The following is a 22,597-nucleotide window of genomic DNA, read 5'->3' on the forward strand; positions in this document are numbered from 1 at the left end:
TACCAAGTAGTCGGACTTGGCCGTTCCAAATAGGGATAAAAAATAGAAAATGAGTATCAGTATCTCTTTGCACACCCTAAAAGAAAGAAAATTTTACACCTGGTCTGGTATTTTTGACCCTCTAAATCTTTTGTTGCAAGTTTATATTGCACAAATGCGACTTTATAAAATGCGACGGTAAAAATGGTGAGATACTGTATAAGTATATATATTTTTTATTCTGTGGTGGGATTAAGGCACCATAGCTTTGCTCTTTTAGAAGAAAACAAGGCCCTTCTCCCCCGATGGTTCAGTTTGGCTGGGCGGCCAGCTCTAGGAAGAGTCCTGGTGGTTCCAAATTTCTTTTAGCATCATCCTTTCCCATTTAAGGATGATGGAGGCCACTGTCCTCACTGGGACTTTCAATGCTGCAGACATTTTTCTGTACCCTTCCCCAGATCTGTGCCTCGATACAATTCTGTCTCGGAGGTCTACAAACAATTCCTTGGAGTTCATGACTTGTTCTCTGATATGAACTGTTAACTGTGGGACCTTATATAGACAGGTGTGTGCCTTTCCAAATAATGTCCAATCAACTGAATTTACCACAGGTGGACTCCAATCAAGTTGTAGAAACATCTCAAGGATGATCAGTGGAAACAGGATGCACCTGAGCTCAATTTTGAGTGTCATGGCAAAGGCGGTGAATACTTATGTACATGCGATTTTTTTTTTCCGTTTTTAATAAATTTGCAAAGATTTCAAACAAACGTCTTTCACGTTGTCATTATGGGATATTGTTTGTCGAATTTTGAGGAAAACTATGAACTTAATCAATTTTGGAATAAAGCTGTAAAATGACAAAATGTGAAAAAGTGAAGTGCTGTGAATACTTTCCGGATGCACTGTAAGGTAATAACGCAAAAACTAATATTAGACATTTACATTAATTACAATTTTTAAAAAGATTGCTATATTTACAATGCTAGCTAAGGCAGAAACACATCATCACAAGTCCTGAAAAGCATCCATTAAAAATGTTTATAATTAGGTTGCTATAACATTTTTGCAATATTGAAATTTTAAAGTAATCTAAATCCTTAGTAGCAAAACTGACATATTTATTGTAATACTGTTAATCAATCCATCACAATTCTATCATCTCTATAGTATTTGCATCACTCTGACTGGACTGTTCAAATCTGCATCACTGCTCAACACAACCAGGAAAAGTTCAATAAATTTTTTTTTATTTCCAAACAAACATAATTATAGTACATAGAACCATTGCATGCATCTTCCAAATGTAACCACAGCCAACACCTCACTAGCACACCCATCCTCTTCATGAGGTGTCATCAGCATCCTACAGTATAAAACGAGAATGAAACAACCAAAATATAGAACCCTGATAAAACAATAACATTGCAGCAGTTTCTCAAAAATGTGATTCAAGTATATGCCCATTACTAGAGACTGAAAAACAAACCAACAGAACACCTGTCCTGTCCAGCCACCTGTATGTGAACAGTAAACTTGAAGAGAACATGCGGTATCAAAGAAAACGTGTGCACATTTGGATATAATTGTTTATGTTACTGTGCATTTTTTAGGTAGTAGCAGGTATTGTAATGACACTTCAGCTATTATGAGTGATTAAAGTTTGTAGATCTGAAGTTTGGAGCTTTTCTCCATTATGCCTGAGAACATATTTGCATTTATGACCTAACTGGAAATAGCATGAAGTTTGAAGTGTTGCTGGTCCAAACTAGGTGGTACACTGGTTTCGAAAACTGTACTAAGTTCCAAAAAAACGTGGAAATTTCAGAACCACAGAATACATTTCTGAATGACTGCACCTGAGGTCATGACATGCTGAAGGCCTTTAAAGAAAACATAGATAAACACTTCATCAAGGGCATTAACAAACAGCCACGGTATGAGCTGAATAACTGAATCAAACACTGAAGATGGGGATAGTTTCAGTCATTTCTCCAATGAAAGCCACTAAATCAATTTGAAGAAAGGAAAAAACCAAAAAACTCTGACATTTTTTCCACATTTTCAGACTGATACTGATAAAGTCAGTGAATAGTCACATCCTTTATATCATAATTGGCTGTATATCATGTGATTGACTTTATCAGTACCAATTATGATACTGTATGTGTATAGGCACATCCTGTATATCATTATTGGCTGTTTCAAACAAACAGCTTTGGCAAAGAATGGTGGCATCACAGTGACATGTCAATTGTGAGGTCATCACTAGAGGCCAAACTTTGTCCATCTTTGGCTGCAGCATTTCTGGTCAGGGAATTTTCTCAGAAAAACACTTTATGTTATGTGATAAAATGTTTGTGTATATAGAGCAGATGCCAACAACTCGTGGTTCACATGAATCATTCGTTTTATGGAGAAGAGTCAGAAGAAAGAACAGAACTGGTTACAGTCATATCTGTCTAAACTAACACCCACATCAAACAGCCTTTCAGTTTCCATTTTCCCTTAATGCACTGGCACCGCAATCAAACACACACAAATATAACCTTGTGTTTTACAACTATGCTGAATAAGGGAGTGAATATTTGAAACAAAGAAACTGAAAGCAGCACATTTCAACAGGTTTAGATGTGTATGCTCAAAATGTTATGTTTGAACAAATCTGTGTGTTTGTGTCATGACATACTCTACAGTATCTAACTGGTCCCTTATTATAGGCTGGATGCCCATCACTTGTCAATGAGTCCGGCCTCTTTCAGTTTGAAGTAGAAAAATTTCTCCAGTGTGTTGGCACACTTGCAGTACTCGCTGTCTGGAGGGTTGTACTCCCTGCAATTTGTGATCACTCTCTGCAGGTCAGCAATGAACAGTTTTTTTGTGACGTAATACCGATTCTTCAGACGCTCAGTCATCGTTTTCAAGTCTGAACAGGGAAGAGAATGGGAAAATAATTTAAATGGATGCAAGTGGAAATCGTAAGAAATGTAACAATCCTGGTTCTGGTCCGCTTTCATTCTATAATTTAAAAAAAAAATATTTTGGTACTTGAAGAAGAGTATTTTAGTAAAGTGTCCACATCAAGGGATGAATGCAAATGTTCAAGGACCATTAGTAGAACCGAACATAATGAAAAACATTATTCGAATTTGTTTTTTGCTTTTTTTTTTTTTTTTAAATGAAACTAGTTATGAATAAAAACTGGTTCTTGGTTTCTGACTCTTACAAAGTCCATCACTTGCAAGTCTTGACTAATTCAATAGCTGCTGTTCAGAATAATTACAATAAAATTACCACATATGCCAATTATAGGAGAACCCACCAATGGGAAAGCGGATGACCTCATAATAGTCTGGGGCTTCAGATTTCTTCACTGGCTCCATGAAAGGCCAGGCATCTGGATGTGTCTGTTAAACACAGAAACGCAGATTAGAAGATGGCGAGAGTACAAGCAGAATATTCGGTAAGCGTTTAAGTTAATGTGCATGTGTGACAACAGGCCTCTTACTTTAATCTGTGCCAGTAGATTCTTTAGCATGTTGTACAGCAGATCTGGATCCTTCAGCTCTTTACTGCTAGACAGATTGATACACACATACACATACATTACACTAAGATACACTGCAATTTTTCACTGTAAAATGATTGGTGAGATAAGGTAATAATCTAACAGACATATAAATCCACTGTGATTTCAGAATAAATATCCATAAATGTTCCTCTGACCTTTTCTCCTTAGCACTGGGTTTCCAACCTGTCTCTCCTAAACAAAAAAGGAGGGAGAGAGAGCTTGTGTGAAAGAGAAGAGAGAGATTCTATTATTATCTATGAAAAGATGTGTATCATGCACACTATGTGACATGACTACACAAACACTTACTGATGCCTGGAATACTCTCCACAGGGATCTGTCGCACTCCTTCTTTGAAGCAGGTGAGTCCAGGATACACTTTCCTGATCTGATTCTGTTTTCTCTCGATTAGCTTCTTAATGATCTACAGCACATGAGAACAGAAACTGGCCAAGTCTCACTAATATGTTCAGTATTTCAAATATAACTTGATTTATGACATTTACATTTATTTATTTTTTAATTCACTTAATCACAAAAAAAATGTCAGTGAGCTAATATTTTAACAAAATGTAACAAACATCAAATGTATCACAATTAAAAACGTATTGAGCCTTGGTGCTTAAAGTTTTAATGAGTCTTGCATCATGTTACAATCCCAATTTCTTTCTCGCTCTCCCCAAATAATTTCCAGTCTCTATTGTCTCCATCAGTTTAAGTCTCCCCAAATCCAATATTTGCAGCACCAATAATAGACAATGTAAAACCATTACAGAAATACCAATACAATTTACTGTTCAACAGCAGGATAAAGCTAAAAGAAGCAATGACTTATTAATTTTCACCTCTTTCTGTCTCTTTATGATGTGAGAGAGTTCTGTGTAGGGAATTCTGGGATTGAGCTCACACTCCATCAGCGTGGCGCCCTCGTAGTCTTTGATGTAACCGAGGTAACGGGTCTTTGGCACTTTAATGTCTTTGGAGAAGCCCTACCAGAAGACAGAGGGATAAGTGGAGAAAAGTGTGATGACAGGAGAGAATGATGGAGGGGTGGAGTCTGTATATGAGTGGGTGGAGCTCGTACCTGTTTCTTGAAGTAGCCAATGGCATATTCATCAGCATAGGTGAGAAAGTACAGAATGCCATGTTTGATGTGGTACTCCTTAAGATGATTCATCAGGTGTGTGCCATAGCCCTAAATACAGACATAATAAAAAGCAAACAAAGACAATCAAATCAAAGTAATGTTGAAAGCAAAAACACAATCATACTCACACAGATATTTGCACCAAAAGGAACTATCCCAACACTATAAAGTGGTATCATGGAAAACACAGCCAGCTAACTACAAAGGAATCATTCTAACTGAAATAGGACATCTATTGTAAAGTAATGTAATTTGGAAAAAATTTAATTTTATTTAAAATGCTTTGGATGGGTAGCAACTCTGTTTATGGTTACTCATGTGTAACGGGAGCCAGCTGGTACGTGATAGCTGTGCAGTGTGTAGACCTCACTCCCCTGGCCTCAAGAGGCGCACAAGTGACTGACGCTAGGGTCTGTAGCCTTTAGCCTCCACATTAGAATGCCCACCTTCCATGGCGGGCATTCTAATGTGGAGGCTAAAGGCTTCTGATGCCGGTTCGAATCCTGTTTGGAGTGGGTCAAGCAGATGGTCTGGGAATGTTTTTTCCCCATTAAAAAATCCTGCGATGCTATGCAAACATAGGAATTGGAAAGGCCTTTATGTCTGTAGTAGGAATGTGTGGAACGACTAATTTCACTAACTTTTAAACAAAGATTTCGACAAGTCTGAATTATTTTTTTTTATTTAAAATACCAAATCCGATGCTAAATTGTGCTGAGAAGGGGCATTTATCAGCAACGTGCTTGCCTAGCATTATCATCACTGTACATTAAATACAGAACATCACATGCAATGACTGAATAAACGTTAGCGAATACAGGCATATTTATTGAAAACAATTGAATGAATAGTGTAGGACCAATAGAGCAACCTGTAAAAACAATAGCTACAGGACAGAAAAAACAGGCATGTGATGTAGCCTAAAATAAAACTAATGTTCTAAACATGACGTGCACACAGAATAAATTATAGTTTAACAGTGGAAAAAATAACTTAGAGGTTTAAAGGTGTCACGAAATGCTTATTTTTGTTTTTTATCGTCCTTGAGTTCCACAGATAATATTAGTGAAGTTTCTTTTCACCAAAACAGTCATAATTTAATATTATATGATAATTTTCCACCCTCTTTCCGGCCCGCTGTCTGAACACATGGTTTTGGCCTCAGCTCCTCCTTCAAACGTCAATGTAAACACCCACTGTTCTGATTGGCAAACATCATGCAGCCCTGGGTCCAATAATGTTTTTAACTGCCCCGTCCTTCATTGACAATTCCTTGGCAAATCTTGAATCGCTTTACGACTGGTTCACAAGCAATTCACACAGATATCAGTTGACAAAACATGCAATCCACGCTGGAATACGTCAATGACAAATCCACATTACACACATACATAGTCCAAAGCACTCTGACGACGCACACATCCAGTTTCCAGTATCATCCTACACTGAGGTGCACATCACCGGAAATGCATCAAAACGTCTATCTAGTGCGTGGTGACATACATAAAAATAGCACAGATGGGCGAAAGAACAATTTGTTGAGAAGTTTATGCACAAAACAACAACAGGCAGAGCAGTAGGCCTATATCCTCTCTCACTCGCTCATCACAAACTGACCCCCCACTGGGCGGGGCCAAGTGTGCGATGATGTAAAGTAGGCATTGAGGTTTTTGCTGTAGAGGTGATCATGAATTAATGAGTACCCTTAGTGACATCACTAATATACAGATTGTAGAGGCAGCTGCATTTTGGCAGCTTTGTTTCAATAAATGCTTTTATTGCGTTGGGGATTAAGTTTTGAGTTCTGAAGTTTACAGTATGTTTTTATAGTAGAAAGAACTCTTATATGTCAAAATATCAAGGAACATTTGATTCCTCATGACATGACCCCTTTAAAGAAGACACACATGTGAAAACATCCATAGCGACTTTTAAGCCTACAATTTGTAAATCCGCTTCCCGAACCACCACTGAATTGATTTCACAACTACTTTGCTGAGTTTGCTTGTTTTGCGTGAGGACATTTTACTGTGAGTGCCGCGAGTAAGACAGGGAAGCACACGCAGCCTGAGGTGAAATGAAACTTTGTATCTGCTCCAGATATCCTCTTTTATAAATACCATCTGTATTATTAATTAGATTTCAAATGTGTAATATTAATATGACAGTAATTTAAGGGAAGCCTCTGTAAAAATATAAAGTCAAACATAAATGTGTAAAAATGTTGAACAGTTTAATGGGGGGGAAATATTAACCAACTAATAATTCTAGTTTCGTCTAGCAGCATCAGAAACGTTTAGTCGACTAATTGACTAGTCTCTCACATCCCTAGTCTATAGTGCACCAATGATGCCTACAAATACTGCCTATGTAGGCAGCTCACTATAGTTTGGAGAACCAAAGAAGCCTTTCAGTTTCCATTGCTCATGTCTCCTTACCTTGACCTGCTCGTTTGAAGTAACCGCACAGAAGACAATCTCTGTGAATCCCTGTGTGGGGAACATCCTGAAGCAGATCCCTCCAATCACACGGCCATCTTTAATAAGAGCCAAAGTCTTGTGCTTTCTGCAGTCACACAGAGGGCACAGGGTTAACAGAGTCTTGGTGAGAGGTTAGCGTTACTTGAAAACTGTAACCAAACCATGAGACCTTCCAACAATAACACAATAGCAGATAAAGGTGTAGGAAAGAGTGGGCTCTCTAGATAAAGGGAGATAGTGGTGAAAGGTTAGCGGTTACTACACACTGCAGACTTACGGATCAAATACAAGACGTGTGATGTACTCTTTGGGCATGCGGGGAAGTTGGTGGGAGAAAACATTTTGCAGGCCCACAAGCCACATTAGAATCTTCTTATTGGACTTCTGAGAGAGAGAGTTACCAATCACATGGAACTCAATGATGCCTCGCCTCTCTTCCAGACGAGCCGTCTCATCACGGGCTGCGTTAGCGGACAACAGACTGGTCTGGAAATCCAGGACAAAAAATTATTAGTGAGATAATTTGTTTTGCAATAAATGTATTTATTTAAGGGATGTGCACAAGTACTCGACTACTTGTTTTGCACCAGCTAGTCGAATATTGAAAATGTTCCTCGAATATTGCAAATAGAATTTCCTTCCCACATTTGCCTGCCTCATTTTTTATTACTTTCTTTCAAAAGAAAAGAACAGTTTGTTGAAGGTTTGAAACCGTTCTAGGCAACGTTTGAGAATAAAACAAAGTATACATTTCACATACGTGTCACACTTGTTATTCTTAATGTACATTTTAATGATTAATTGATTACTTGTTTTTTTATGTGTTAAGAGTACTTGACAATTTTTTTTTTTAAATAAATTTTCTAAAATATTTGTTTAACACTTCAATCATGCACTAAATGGCAAAAAAAAAAAAAAAAAAAAAGAATTAACAGATTTGACTAGGCCAGTGAATAAAAAAATCTTAATGCTATAGCATACAATTACATTCTAGAGTTATGAATGCTTCAAAATAGTTATGTCCATATAAAGTTTATACTAATAAAATTTCCAGTTGAAAAATGTAAAAACATTTTGTTTGAAGGCTTTGTTTTACAATAGAACACTTGTTACACTATTTGTAAAACATACTTTGTAAAGCCTATGATAATTAAAAAAATCCATTAGATAAATTCAGAAATTTTAAGGGTGTGATGAACTCTGACCTCTGGCCCCAGCATGGCAGCAGGGTCTGTGATGGTCTTCATGACTTCATTGACCAGTTCCATGGGGATGTCGCCCATCACTCTGATCCGCTTAGCATCCTCCAAGGTCAAGGCCTCGGGAAGCTTTCGCTTCTCTCCTAAAAGACTCAGAGAAGTAATTACACAATGACTTTTTGTCAGCTGTGACATCACACATCAAATATGGTGCGATATAATCGTTAATAGGTGTACTTTTAGCATCATGTCATAATGCAGTGTGCACACGAGTGAAGATGCATCTACTCTTGGAACAAGTTACTAGGAATGCACTGATACCATTTTTCCCCACGATCGGATTCCGATACCTGAATTCTCAGTATCGGCCGATACCGACCTAATGCCAGTGTTGTTTTATTATATATCAGTTTAGAATATCTATACATCACAGTGTAAAACTTATTGTGGGCACTCTTTTAGATGTAAAAACAACAACTAATAACACATTATTTCAAAATAATATAGAGAAAACAAAAAACTTTTAAATAAAAATGTGTATCTTTTAAAAGAACAACATTTATTTTTAAACAGCCTACTAGATAAATGCAGCAGCAAAATTTACAGAAATTCCTCCAAAAGTCTTCAATGAGAAGCCAGTTGTCATTATACATTTTTCAACTTGTATCTAGACTGGATTCAGAATGTAGAACCATAGGATATCAGTCCACTTTTCAGTTATAATTTTTTTAAACCCAGTCAACTTATATAATATTGTAATTTATATATAAAATAATAAAAATATAATTATTGTTATTATTATGATTATTTTAATTCGTTTTTGGAGCTTGACAGTAATGGCCATGACTAACACTCAGTATCTGATTTGGATCCGACTCATCAAACTGATATTCAATCCGGTTAAAAATATCAGTATCGGAGCCGATTTCTGTTCAGGTATTGGATCAGTGCATCCCTACTACTTACCAGCTATGGTTTCAGAGGAGGCCGATTCCAAAACTGACCCAACCAGAACAGAAGCACTGCTGCCCTTAGTGAGAGGAGAACCAGACACCGCCACAGGACTGAGCACTAATAGAGGGGGAGAGAGAGTATGTACAAAATGTAAACAGTAGCTTGAATGCCAGTTTATATTTAAATATTTTGAGATTATCATAAATGTGCCTGATTGGCTGATTAACAGAAGTGGTCATTCTGCCTAGAGTCAATTCCAAACTCTACTGACCGCCTTAGATTGTGCCCAGTTTTTCAAGTATATTACAACAAATAAGCATTAATTTAAATGTAGCATTTTTGGAAGACAGTCAGGAAAGACTGACTGACTGCAGGCAGGCCTGCAGAGGGGTGGACAGGCTAGTTACCTTATCCCCAGGTCCTCATACAGGGGGCACCCTAACCAACTACGTGCTCAATACAAGTAAACAGCCCAGTGGTTCTGGGAGACATCCCTGCCCACTGCCCAACCACCAGGAGATGTTCCAGGATTAATAGGGCAAAACATCAGCCATGGGTTGATCCCGGCTTATGGCCCGCTGGACAATTGAAGGCAATGCAGGAGGTGTGGCAGGCAATAATGCCCAGCAGCTTTAGACAGCTACCTGTGCATCTAAATTGTGTTCATCTTATTTGCTAATGTTAAATTATATATCAGCATCCCTGCTCTCTAGATATCAGTACCTGCATTGACCATAAAAAAACAAATATCCATCAGATGCTAGTTTGGACCAAGCAAGCCATTCAAGGGTGGAAATGCCCTAAATCTTCCCTTTCCTACACACCTGTCTGATGGCCCAGCTGCGATACTTCCGAGGCTGGCTTGGTGAAATCTGCCTCCCAAATGGGGGAGTTCTCTCCATAGATCTCTTCCTCCAACATAGAGAGAAACCTAACACACACACACACAAACACAAACAATTAGACTGTGTGAGTGTGACAGTGATGAAATATGGGACTATGGGACAGTGATGCATCATACTTGGGGAAGTGTGTGAGGATCAGCGTGCGTTTCTCTGGTGGCAGTTTGTCTTTCTCAACTCTGAACTTCTCCAGTAATTGTCTGCGTGTGACAGTGAAGATGGACTTCAGCAGACTGCGGCCAAACACCTGACAGGTCTCGTACCGGGGTAAGCTGTCATTACTCTGAGGAACATGACAGTAACACAACCACCTGCAACAACACATGCAAATCCACAACATGACTTTACTGTATTGTCACTACACACAATGTATGATTAATATCTTATGACACTTTGCAATGTAGACAGTGTTACAGACCTTTTTGACCAATACATTTCCATCAATACCATACATTTCCATGCACTTTTAAAAATGTTATTGATTCAGACAAATCTGCAAATTAATTATTTAGACTGATTTGTGAACTGTTTTAATTAATTCTTTGAAATGAACAGACTCAAAAAAACGAATCACTGATGATCAAATCAGATAAAATTACTATGGCTTGCAAGCAAGTTTTACTCTACACAGGAGCAATATCTAGCTCACCTGGCCAAAAAAAATAAAGTTTATTCACTTTGGAAATGTAAAAGAATAATAACATAATAAGGAAAGACTAAGAATTGTTTTTATTATTTTATAAATAGATTTTCAAAAACTATGTGCTGATTAATCTGTCCACCTCCTTAGTTATTATGGGTGTAAAAATGCATTAATGCATCATGGTGAATCAAACTGTCAATGAAATATCGATGCATTAATTATGGAATTTAAGAATCGATTAGCATTACTATATTAATACCCAATGTGGCGTTTCATATTACACAAGCCTTCTCGCAACAGACACAGAGTGGAGCATGCGAGATTGAAGGGAAATAAAGTGTACTTTGAAATTAAGAAAGTTTATGCAACCAAGTTCACCCCAAGAACATTCATAAGACATAATGGAGCCAAGTTCGGCTTTCTGTGTAATTATTCTAAATTGTTTGCATCCATCTGACCAAAGTTAGTTAACTGTTGTTGCCTTTTCTCCATAAAACAGTTCATCCACGAATAGAACTCAGCTTAAATAAATATGATTGGTGGTCAGCCATGTGGCTGTGAACAAAAACACTCACTCATTCATACGTACATTCTCTTATAACAAATGCTACAGAATTTAGGGAATAGGGCGCACGCAATTTCAGACTGTTCTGAAGGGAACCAACCAGTTGATTACAGTCATTTGTGATTGGTCAATGCCATGTAGCAGCCGCGAAAAGACAAGATAAAAATATTTTACGTGTCTCTCCCAATCCCAAAATGAATAGGGAACTCACTGTTCCCACATCCCAGGTATAACCGCCTTTACACGCAACTAATAAATAGTTTTCATTCTATGACCCTGCTTTATTTAAAGATGGATCTTATCAGCCTGCACATGACATTTCATCTTTAATTATAGGTGCAAAAGATTTTAATATTGCATGATATGCAAATCTGATGCTTGTTTCATGGTCTGTCTGTTTGTGTGTGTTTGCGTCAAGCCATTATGTTGCATCACACATTATGCTATCCTTTATTTATACTGGATTGCTATTGTGCATGTAACATAATTCTATGTACTATATTATGTCTAAATAACATATTTATATATTTATAATGCATATCATGTAATGCATTTTTTGTTACTATATGCAGCCACACATAAGCCAATCCTCCTTGGACCTTAATGCATCGGTGACTAGTGCTCAAGTGTGGTACATTTCTGTGTTTTCTCAATTAAAAATGTTCCATAAATTCTTTTTTTTTCCAGTATATTTTTTAAATAATGATGAATCATTCCAAAATAGTCTAATTGGATCGATTTGAATCATGACCAAATTTCAGATTTCACCATGCATCGCAATTGTTAGGTAAAGAATGGTAATCGAAACGTTGTCAGAGCAAATCATTATACCCCTATTAGATATCGGTATCAGCAAAATCCACTATTTCTACACAACTGTCTATATAGAAAGATAAAATAAGTCACAAACACACCTGGTATAATCCACTTTGTAGGCGGCTGCATCCTCTTTCTGAGCCCTCTGTCGGAACTGTGATGGGGTTTCCAGTTTCCAGTAGTTCAGACAGAGCAGAAACATCTTACTGAGCTCATACATGGTCTGCCTCTCCTTAGAAGCCAAATGACTGAACTTATACTGAACAAAGTTCAACACCCCCTGACAGACAATGAGAGACAAAGAGTGAATTTATTTGTACATACGTAAAATTGTATATCCATGGTTAAAAGTGTAGCATCAGTCACAAATGAAGAATGGCGAGACTACAAGAACACTAATAGATTCTCTGTAACTCCCTTTCACCCTTAAACACACACCTGCTCTATGTTGGGTTTTTCAAAGGGAGGGCTACCGAGAGAGCCTTCCACCACTGGCTTCCCCATCTGCAGGATACACTTCCTCAACAACTAACAGAGGAAATAAACAGAGACAAACAACAGTGCCATGGTGTTTTCATACAGTCTGCCAAAAGCCCAGCCATAAGTATGAAACTGTGTGCTCTGACAAGTAAATAAAAAACAAGATCTCTGGTTATAAACTTCAAAAGTGTTAGTGACTCATCCTGAGTGTGTTTGCATATTGCATCAATAAAGAAAGCAGATATCATGTGTACAAATTTACCTTGAACAAATAAAAGTAGACTTGCTTTGTGTCTGTGTCCTCTTCTTTATGGACAGACATGAACAGATTCTCAACATCCACCACCATTCCCAACAATCTGTTAATCTCCTCTTCAGACACGTTCTCCAGGTGAGACACATGTTCCGCTACATACAGACAGAGACACACACACACGAGAATATCAACGCTACATGAAGCAATGACAGAATGATAAAGCTACAGAAATATCACATTTTAGTTCCAGTAAAGAATTTAATATGTCCAAAATGCTAGCTTATGCTGCTTAGCAATGCTTTATATTTCATTTTACATGCATGAAATAATTTATAAATGCATTTTTTAGGATGGCACCCTAGAGCAGGGGTACACATTTTTACCAATCATTTCCCATGAGTTTGAGGCAAATTTTCATGACCATACATTTCCTAAAACATCTATGTACACATGCCAAATAAGAAAAATCCATGTCAAAATTTACCACAGTATATCTTAACTAAAATGAATGACAACTGACAAGCTATGTGTTTTACTACAAAATAAACATGAATTTAAACAACACTCACTGACACTGTGTGACACTGTGTGACTGTTAAATAATATAATGTGTCAAACTCCAAGAACTACATTTTTTAGCCTTCATAAAAATGACTCAGAGGGACAAGAATGTTTGTTTTTTTCTCCAAAGAAAAAAATATTTTAGGGTAAATGAGAAACGCGCGTGTTTATTTATGTGCAACTGATGATGTCATCATGCTTAAATAGGCAAAAAACGCATGCGCACGTCATTTTTGTGTTCTGTACTGCGGTCTGCAAAACAGTTTTTGACACATTAACAAATTGTCACGCGAACCGTGCTCTGTTTTGTACTAAACTGCCAGCGTCAAACATCACCATAAGCTTAATTAACATGGCAAGTTATTACATACAAACATTTAAAGACTTAATAGATTCAAACAATAATGTAAATATGAAATGTACTAATTCATTGTACACTATATGAACTTGAGCAATCATGAGCGAACTTTTCTGCCGTTATTGAGGTGCCAAATGGGACATCGCAGGGCGCTACGCATTTTCACAATCTACTCAGTTTACGCAGCAATGCATTTTGCAGCTCCGCGCGGGCTCGGAGTAGCGCTTATTCACGTTGCTCCGCGATCGCGCCAAACTTGAAGAATTATTAGCACACTTGTACTGCTGAAAATAATTTTTAGGAAATTCCATGACTTTTCCAAAACATTCAGTGTTAACTTGTTTTTCCCATAACTTTTCCAGGCATGGAAAACACAATTTCTAAATTCAATTGGATTTCCAGGATTTTCATGACCATACGAACCCTCTCTGCGCCTCCCCTGGGGCTCTCTGGCGCCCCCCAGGGGAGGCGCGCCTAACCAATTGAAAACCTCTGCCCTAGAGTTGCTTTCGGGTTGATACAAGTCCACTGATCTTTAAAAGAATAGTTCAACCAAAAATGTAAATAATCTTATTCACCCTCAGGCCATCCCCATCATATGTGTATGACTTTCTTTCTTCTGCAGAACACAAACAAAGAATTTATGAACAATATCTCAGCTCTGTTGGTCCATTCAATGCAATTGAATGGTGGCCAGAACATTTAAGCTCTATAAAGGACATAAAGGCAGCATAAAAGTAATCCATACAAATCAGTCTTCAGAAGCGATATTATAGGTGTGGATAAAAAAAACAGATAAACATTTTAGTCCTTTTTTTAATATACTGTAAATCTCTATTTTTATTTTTTACATTTGTTTTGGCGATTCGCATTCTTCATACATATCTCCAACTACTGTTTGGGGCTGGTCAAAGGTGGAGATTTCTAGTAAAAAAAAGGACTTAAATACTGATCTGTTTCTTACACACACTTATCATATCACTTCTGAAGACATGGATTTAACCACTGGAGTCATGTGGATTAATTTTATGCTCCATTTAGGTAAGTTTTGGCCACAATTCACTTCAGAACTACAGAGCGGAGATATTCTTCTAAAAATATTTTATGGTACAAGAAAGTCAGAAGAATCAGCCAAAGAAAGAAAGTCATAAACACCTAGAATGGCACAAGGGTGAGTAAATAAGGAGATCAATTTCATTTTTGGGTGAACTTTTACTTTAACCACTACGCTAAACCACCCTATTTGGATGATGGAAAATAGACACATGGGTCTGAGATAGCAAAAGTAGTTAGTAAAAGAGTAAGAGTAGGATTGTTCATTTTACCCAAGGAGTGGCCACAGCTTCTGCAGGCCTCCGTAAGACTGGCTGCCTGCTGCTGGAGTTCCATACGAGTGGCCGTTGGTGGATTGGGGTTCTTCCACCCGTTGCACTTGCAAGCTTCATTCGCCTGTGGTCGAAGAACATCACTATGATTTAAGAATTCAGAAACAACAAAACTGGCCAATATTTGGTTACTTCCTTTTTTCTCTCAGATTTGGTAATGTGAATATTGTCATAAAATTGAGAATATTGATTGATTTAATAATGTGCAATAGTACTAACCCAGCAAAATATAACATATTCACATAATTTAAATGCATGGCACTTGATTTTAAAAGCAAAACTAACCAGAGTAAAATTAAAGTAATAGTTCACCCAAAAATGAAAAATCTCTCATCCATGTTTTCAAGCTCGATAACACTTCTTAGTGCTTGACGCATGCACAGAGTGTGATATTTAGGAAGTGTAATCGAGCTTGAAATCACAATCACCAAAGAGACTTCTGATGTCAAGATTTATACTGAAAAGAGTTATGCTGTATTTTGGTCTGTATAATCCAAACCCCATTGGATCGCTTCAGAAGACCCACTACAGTCTTTCGGGTTACTTTAATTCTGCCTTTAAGTGCTTTTTAAAGATTCAATGTTTTGGTCACTATTCACTTGCATTGCATAGTTTGCAAGTCCGGTAAAGTTAGTTTTATATTTGACATTCGCGACAATACCCATTAAACTCTGTGTGCAAATCATATTTTCAAGCCAAACCAACTTGGTTATGTATGAATCGGTTCCCTCTCGAGAGGTCTCTCCTATTGCGTAAGTAGCTTACGCTATGGGAAAACTCGTTTCTCGAGAAATATTGAAGTCTTTATGTAAAACGCATTGCAGCTGCACAGCAGACAGCAATGAGCGAGACAGCTCGGTCATTGGCTGTGCTGCGGCAACTTGCTCGAACCAATGACGGGGCGACTCTGAACGCGCGACAAATGAGCTGCGCTAGCGCCAGCGCTCAGAGCCCGCCAAGATTAGCGTGGCTAAGGCTATATATTAGGCGCCCCGTCATGAGAGTTCTTTAGATTTAATCTCCTTCAGCGAAGACCTTCTCTTCGCTGGATCCTCCGGATTGTTGGAGTCTTTTAGCCCGCCGATGACAAGCCTACAGCAGGACTGCTAAGAGGACGCCGGCGCCTTCAGCCGCCTTGAAGCCTTCTGCTACGCCATCCGGCGCGCATCACTGATATCCTTTTTACTTACAAGTGTTCAGCCTCTGCGGCGCTTTTGATTTAAGTAAAAGAGCAATTTTCGAGCGTTGTTCCAAATGCCTTTAACCTGCGCCTCGTGCAGAGGCCCTCTTCCTGGCGGGGACCGTCACGTTATCTGCACTCGCTGCCTGGGACCTGACCACGCAGAAGCTGCTCTCATTCAGGGCGGATGCCCGAATGTGACTCCCTGGGCCTCGCCGAGTCGGCGCTTCGCTTTGCCGCCTCGCCGCAAACGAGCCTGCTTCCACCGTGCTGCCGTCTCCTCCGTTCGAGCCGTGCAAGAAAAAGCGCCGCTCACAGAGGCTGCCAGAGCACGCGGAATTCAGTGACGTCACACCGGGCCAGTCCATTTCACGCAGGCGGACCAGCACCCCTCCAACAGAGCGGTGGGTCTCGTCTCGTTCGGCGCGTCAGGGGACGACGGTGAAAAGGATGACAGCCTTTCTATTGACGCTGCATCCGACGACTGGCCGGGCTCGGCCTTCGACCCCGCGCCGTCGACATTAGCGGACACGAGCACGGGCACCAGCATGGACTCTGAGATCGTCCGCATCCTGTCCAAAGCCGTGGAAGACCTCGGGCTCGACTGGTCTTCTCCGGAAGAACCCGCCCACAGCCAGCTGGGCGAGTGGTTCCTGCAGGGCGCCGGCAGGCCCTCGACAGAGACCCTCCCCTTTCTTCCCGAAGTTCACGACGAACTCACAAAGTCGTGGAAAGCCCCGCACTCTGCTCGCCTGAAGCCTTCTTTCTCTTCCTCGCTCTCCTCGGTGGGCGGCGAGAGAAAGAGGCTCGAGAACCCGCCCCTCGAGGAGGCTGTGGCCAACCATCTGAGCCCACCCTCCACCGCTGGATGGAAAGCCAAAGCTTCTCATCCCTCGAAGCCCTGCCGATCTACCTCAGCTCTTGCCGGCTGCGCATACGCCGCCGCCGGCCAAGCTGCGTCAGCGCTTCATTCCATGGCTGTTCTACAAGTTTATCAGGCCAAACTTCTCCGCACCATGGACGAGTCGGGACCTGAACCTGAGGCTTTCAAGGACCTGCGCAGCGCCACTGACGTAGCCCTGCGAGCCACAAAGGCCACCGCCCAATCCATCGGCCAGGCCATAGCTAACCTGACTGTCCTTGAGCGCCATCTGTGGCTGACGCTAACAGAGATGAAGGACGCGGATAAGGCGCCATTTCTTGACGCGCCTATCGCTCCAAGCGGCCTGTTCGGACCGGCGGTAAAAGAATTTGCTGAACGCTTCACTGAAGCTCGGAAGGATTCGCAGGCTATGCGTCACTTCCTGCCCAAGCGCTCCAGCTCATCTCAGAGCCGCCAGAGACCGCCTCAGCAGCAGCAGCGAGCCAGGGCGGCGCCTCCCGTCTCCCAGCCAAAGAGCAGACCTGAAACAGACGCTCGACGGCGCTCGCATTCCGCTAACCGAAGGAAGCCGCCTGAGCAACAGGGTCCTCGGCCCAAGATCGTGCTGAACCCGGAGCCTCGTAAGTCTTCCTAGCAATAGGAAGAAAAAGAGAGAGTGCGTGTTTCGCAAAAGAGTCATTTTCTGCCTGTGTCACTAAGGGGTCACGTGTCCACACTAAAGTGCGCATTCCCACGTATCAATACTGTCCAAACAGTGCCGAATACTTCCCCAGCTCCAGCTGGACGCACCATATATGTAGATCATGTGCCTATTGTCATGTATGCACCACTACACGCAAGCACTGTTCCCACAGTTATAAACACTTCCCCGGTAAAAGCGGGAAATACTATAAAGGTAGCGCGCGTGCCTGCTGTCCTGCATGCACCCCTACACAAACACTGTATGCATAGCCAAAAACCCCCCGCCGCGAGCGGGAGGCTTTATGAAAGTGGCGCGCGTGCCTACTACGGTATATGCACCCCCACCCATAAGCACTGCCCATACAGTTCTCTGTCTCATGCCGCAAGCATCACAGATGCGACGCACGAGCCAAGAAACTCCCCGTTAAGAGCGGGAAGCTTTATGAAAGTGGCACGCGTGCCTATTACAATGTATGCATCCCCACCCGTAAACACTGTCGATACAGTTTCAAACATTTCTCTGTCTCATGCCGCAAGCATCACGGATGCGACGCGCGAGTCAAGAAACTCCCGCTAAGAGCGGGAAGCTTTATGACAGTGGCGCGCGTGCCTATTACGATGTATGCACCCCACCCGAAAACACTGTCCATACAGTTTCAAACATTTCTCCAGCTCATGCTGCGAGCATTTCGGAGATAGCGCGTGCCTGTAATCTCACACGCACCCCTGCACTCGGCACTCAACAAGGCTGCTCAGCGCGCCAGCGCCTCTGACAGCTGTAAGCTCCAGTGTTAGCACAAGGCAATTTGCCGGTGGGGCCCATACGTCACTGCGACACGCCCCCAGCCAGCATTCAGCCCATATCTGTGCGAGCAAAAGCCTGGAAAAAATCCCTGACATGCCGAAATGGGTTTTGAACATAATAAAACACGGTTACTCGCTTCAATTCGCCGCAGACCACCCCGCTTTTCAGCGGTGGTCGAGACGAAAGTGAGGAGAGATGTGTCACATGTTCTACGCACCAAGGTGCTCAAACTAATAGAGAAGGGCTATAGAAACTGTTCCTCCCTCTATGAGCCGAGGCAGGTTTTTACAGCCGCTATTTTCTCGTCCGAAAAAGGACGGTGGCCTCCGCCCGTCCTAGATCTCAGACATCTGAACAAAGCTTTAATGATTCGCTCGTTCAGAATGTTAACGACCAAACATATCCTCGCGCAAGTTCAGCCCGGGATTGGTTTCTATCAGTGGATTTGAAAGACGCTTACTTTCACATTCGATAGCGCCTCATCACAGGCCTTTTCTGAGATTACGCTTCGAGGGACAGTCATACCAGTACACAGTACTACCATTCGGCCTATCATTGGCCCCCCGTACATTCACGAAATGTATGGACGCAGCACTTTCCCCCCTGAGACAGCAGGGAGTGCGAATACTGAATTACCTCGACGATTGGGTAATCATAGCACAATCAGAGAGTCAGTTAACGACGCACAGATCTTGGATCATCAGCCATCTATAATGCCTGGGTCTGAGAATCAATTTTGCAAAGAGCGTGCTATCTCCCAGCCAGAATATCTCTTTTCTGGGAATAGTGCTAGACTCAGTGCAGATGACGGCGCGCCTCTCATCAGAGCACGCGCTCTCTATTCGACGCCTTGCAACATCATTCATACCGGGCGCGTGCGCCCCCGTCAACGATTTCAAAGGATGCTCGGTCTCATGGCCTCGGCATCAGCTGTACTCCAGCTAGGATTGTTGCACATGCGTCCTCTCCAACGCTGGCTCAAGAGCCGTGTCCCCACTCACGTGTGGCGCTCGGGCCACTTTTTAATCAGAGCAAATCACGGCTGTATAAAAGCCCTGACGGCGTCACACAATCCTGATAAAGGACGTTCATTAGGGAAAAACGACCTAATCATTCGTTTCCTAAGAGGCGCTAGGAGGATGAACCCCCCTCGCCCCCCCTCGGTGCCGATCTGGGACCTGGCCACGGTCCTGGACGCACTCAAGAGTGCCCCGTTCGAACCTCTCCGAACCGTGCACCTTAAACAGCTCTCAATCAAAACTGCGCTCTTGCTGGCGCTCGCCTCAGTCAAGAGAGTGGGCGACCTGCACGCGCTGTCATCAAGCGCTGCTTGCCTGGAATTTGGACCTAACGACTGCAGAGTTGTCCTTAGGCCAAAGCACGGGTATATTCCTAAAGAGATCTCTACACCCTTCAGAGTACAGGTGATATCTCTGGCAGCGTTATCGTCCCCAGCGGACGAAAGCGACGCTAATTTACTCTGCCCGGTCAGGGCGCTCAGAGTATATTTGGAACGTTCTGCCCCGTTCAGACAGACGGAACAATTATTCGTATGCTTTGGCGGCCACACTAAAGGTCTCGCAGTTTCAAAGCAAAGAATATCGCGCTGGATAGTGGATGCTATAGCGCTGGCTTATGAAGCCAAGGGCCTTCAATGCCCCTTAGGCGTCAGAGCTCACTCTACGAGGAGCATGGCCTCCTACAGAGCGCCTTTGCCCCAAGGAGGTCCATGGTGGGGCGCTCATTGTAAAAACACAAGCACATAACTTATGTACTGATTTTTCTATGTATTGATATGCATAAAAAATCCTCTAAGTCAGTCAGAGACAGACCTATAAGGGAGGAGATAATGCTCAGCATATACATACTCCAGTCCATTCTACACTCAGGCTGATAGAGTGTTGGAATGCAATGAGGGGACCTGTAGGTTATAAAATATTCTAATTTTCTGAGATTCTGAATTTGGGGTTTTCATAAGCTGTAAGCCATATTCATCAAAATTATATCAAATAAAGGCTTGAAATATCTTACTTTGCTTGTAATGAGTCTATATAATATATTAGTTTCACCTTTTAAGTTGAATTACTGAAATGAATGAACTTTTGCACGATATTCAAATTTTTCGAGTTTCACCTGTAGGTCTTACAGTCGCCAACCTAGACGGCATTTGGAGCATCATTTGAGCGTTCTAACATTCGATTGGAAGATTCGGAGCTCATTTCGGTTCCCAACCCACCTGCGATGCCCAAAAATGCATTCTAGGTAGACAGCAAGACATCTTCTCCTCTTTATTCCTTAGAAGAGAGGTTCTGACATTCTAGTCTTGTCTTGACTCCTAATCTTATTTCACATATATTACTTAATTCAGATTATGACTGATATAGCCTATTTGTACCGGTGCACATGCGTGATTGTAGATTGCAGTCTGTTGCTGAAGCACCGACATTTGACAGGCCCGTGCACTCGCTCTATTGTTATGAGCCGAACTGTTTACCTTGCAGGACGAAAACACTCCGAGTTTCTCCAGCTTCTTAGCCCTCGGAAAGGCGCGGACTTGTGATTTCTTCTGGCTGGACCACTGCTGTTGACTCAGGCCTGGTCGGGCTGGGTCGCTGCTGCTCCCGGCTCCGTGGTTTAGGTTGGACCCTGTCGGACCGCTGGCCTGAGCTTGCTGAAGTCGGGGCAGCGCGGAGGTCTGTGTCACCGGGTCCGCCATATCAACAGCCTCACGTTTCCCCCTAAACAACTCACTTCCACCCTATGTGGCGTTTGAATAAAGTTTTGTCATGGTTTCGATAAACGCTCTGACCATTGCCGTAGTAATGCGCAGGCGCATATGGTGGGCATCTTGGGAAATGTAGTATTGTAGAAAGTACTACAGATTTAAATGTTACATTTACTCTGGGGGGCATTAGCGCTTAATCTAATAGGCATGCGAGTTGCTAGAAAAAAATAAAAGCTAAATGCAGTTTTCAAAAATAAAAGGGAGACATGATAACAAAGGAAAAGATTAAAAAGTTATTTTCAATACATTGATCACCATTTTAAATAATGTATGAAACAACATTTAAATCAGTTTATGTGTAGGGTCTAAATTTCCCTTAATGCAGTCAACAGAGTGTTATTGTTGTGCATAAACATGTTCAAAAAACAAGGAATGCAAAAACAAAAAATAATAATAAAAAAAGCAAAAATAGGAGGATCACTTGGCAAATCATGTCCTGCACAATAGAGGAGGTAGAGTAGGCATAGGAAAAGTTTGCTACAGGGGCTACATCACAAAATGAAAATTCTATAATTGTTTACCCACCCCAATGCCATCCTGGATGTGTATGACTTTCTTTCTTCTGCAGAACACAAATTAGGATTTTTAGAAGAATATCTCAGCTCTTTTAGTCCATACAATGAAAGTGAATCAATTCTAAAATATTGAAGCTCCACAAATCACATAAAAGTTCTCTAATCCATGTGCCTCCAGTGGTTTAATCCATGTCTTCAGAAGAGCTATGATAGTTGTGGTGAGAAACAGATCAATATTATATAAATTTTTTACTATTAATTCTCCTCCCTGCTCAGTCAATCTCCACTTTAAATTTCATAGAGTTCTTCTTGTGTTTTTGGTGATTCACATTCTTCATTCACATCACAACCTACTGGGCAGAGAGAAGAATTTGACAAAAATTGACTTAAATATTGATCTCCTTTTGAGATAGAATGTTCAACATTGATTTAGTTCTTGTATCCTTTAAGCC

At 41.2% G+C, this 22,597-nt stretch overlaps 1 protein-coding gene across 2 annotated transcripts; it reads right to left on the reverse strand.

Annotated features, from left to right (window-relative positions):
- Window positions 1-1,237: 1,237 nt before the first annotated feature.
- LOC127647201 (histone acetyltransferase KAT2A-like) lies at window positions 1,238-21,634 on the reverse strand. Of its 2 annotated transcripts, none has more exons than XM_052131320.1 (18): window positions 21,340-21,634; window positions 15,237-15,360; window positions 12,999-13,144; window positions 12,695-12,784; window positions 12,355-12,536; window positions 10,352-10,543; window positions 10,155-10,261; window positions 9,343-9,447; window positions 8,383-8,519; window positions 7,455-7,663; window positions 7,136-7,262; window positions 4,635-4,745; window positions 4,396-4,539; window positions 3,860-3,974; window positions 3,706-3,742; window positions 3,488-3,551; window positions 3,302-3,386; window positions 1,238-2,905 (listed from the first exon to the last, which is right to left on the reverse strand). In XM_052131320.1, the coding sequence occupies exons 1-18, from the start codon at window positions 21,559-21,561 to the stop codon at window positions 2,712-2,714; spliced, it is 2,391 nt and encodes a 796-aa protein (XP_051987280.1). In that variant the 5' UTR covers window positions 21,562-21,634; the 3' UTR covers window positions 1,238-2,711. The 2 variants fall into 2 exon arrangements, with proteins under 2 accessions (XP_051987280.1, XP_051987279.1); XM_052131319.1 differs by having other exon boundaries at window positions 3,488-3,554.
- Between the last annotated feature and the right edge of the window lie 963 nt (window positions 21,635-22,597).

The sequence above is a fragment of the Xyrauchen texanus genome, chromosome 8, assembly GCF_025860055.1.
Source record: "Xyrauchen texanus isolate HMW12.3.18 chromosome 8, RBS_HiC_50CHRs, whole genome shotgun sequence".
NCBI lineage: Eukaryota > Metazoa > Chordata > Actinopteri > Cypriniformes > Catostomidae > Xyrauchen > Xyrauchen texanus.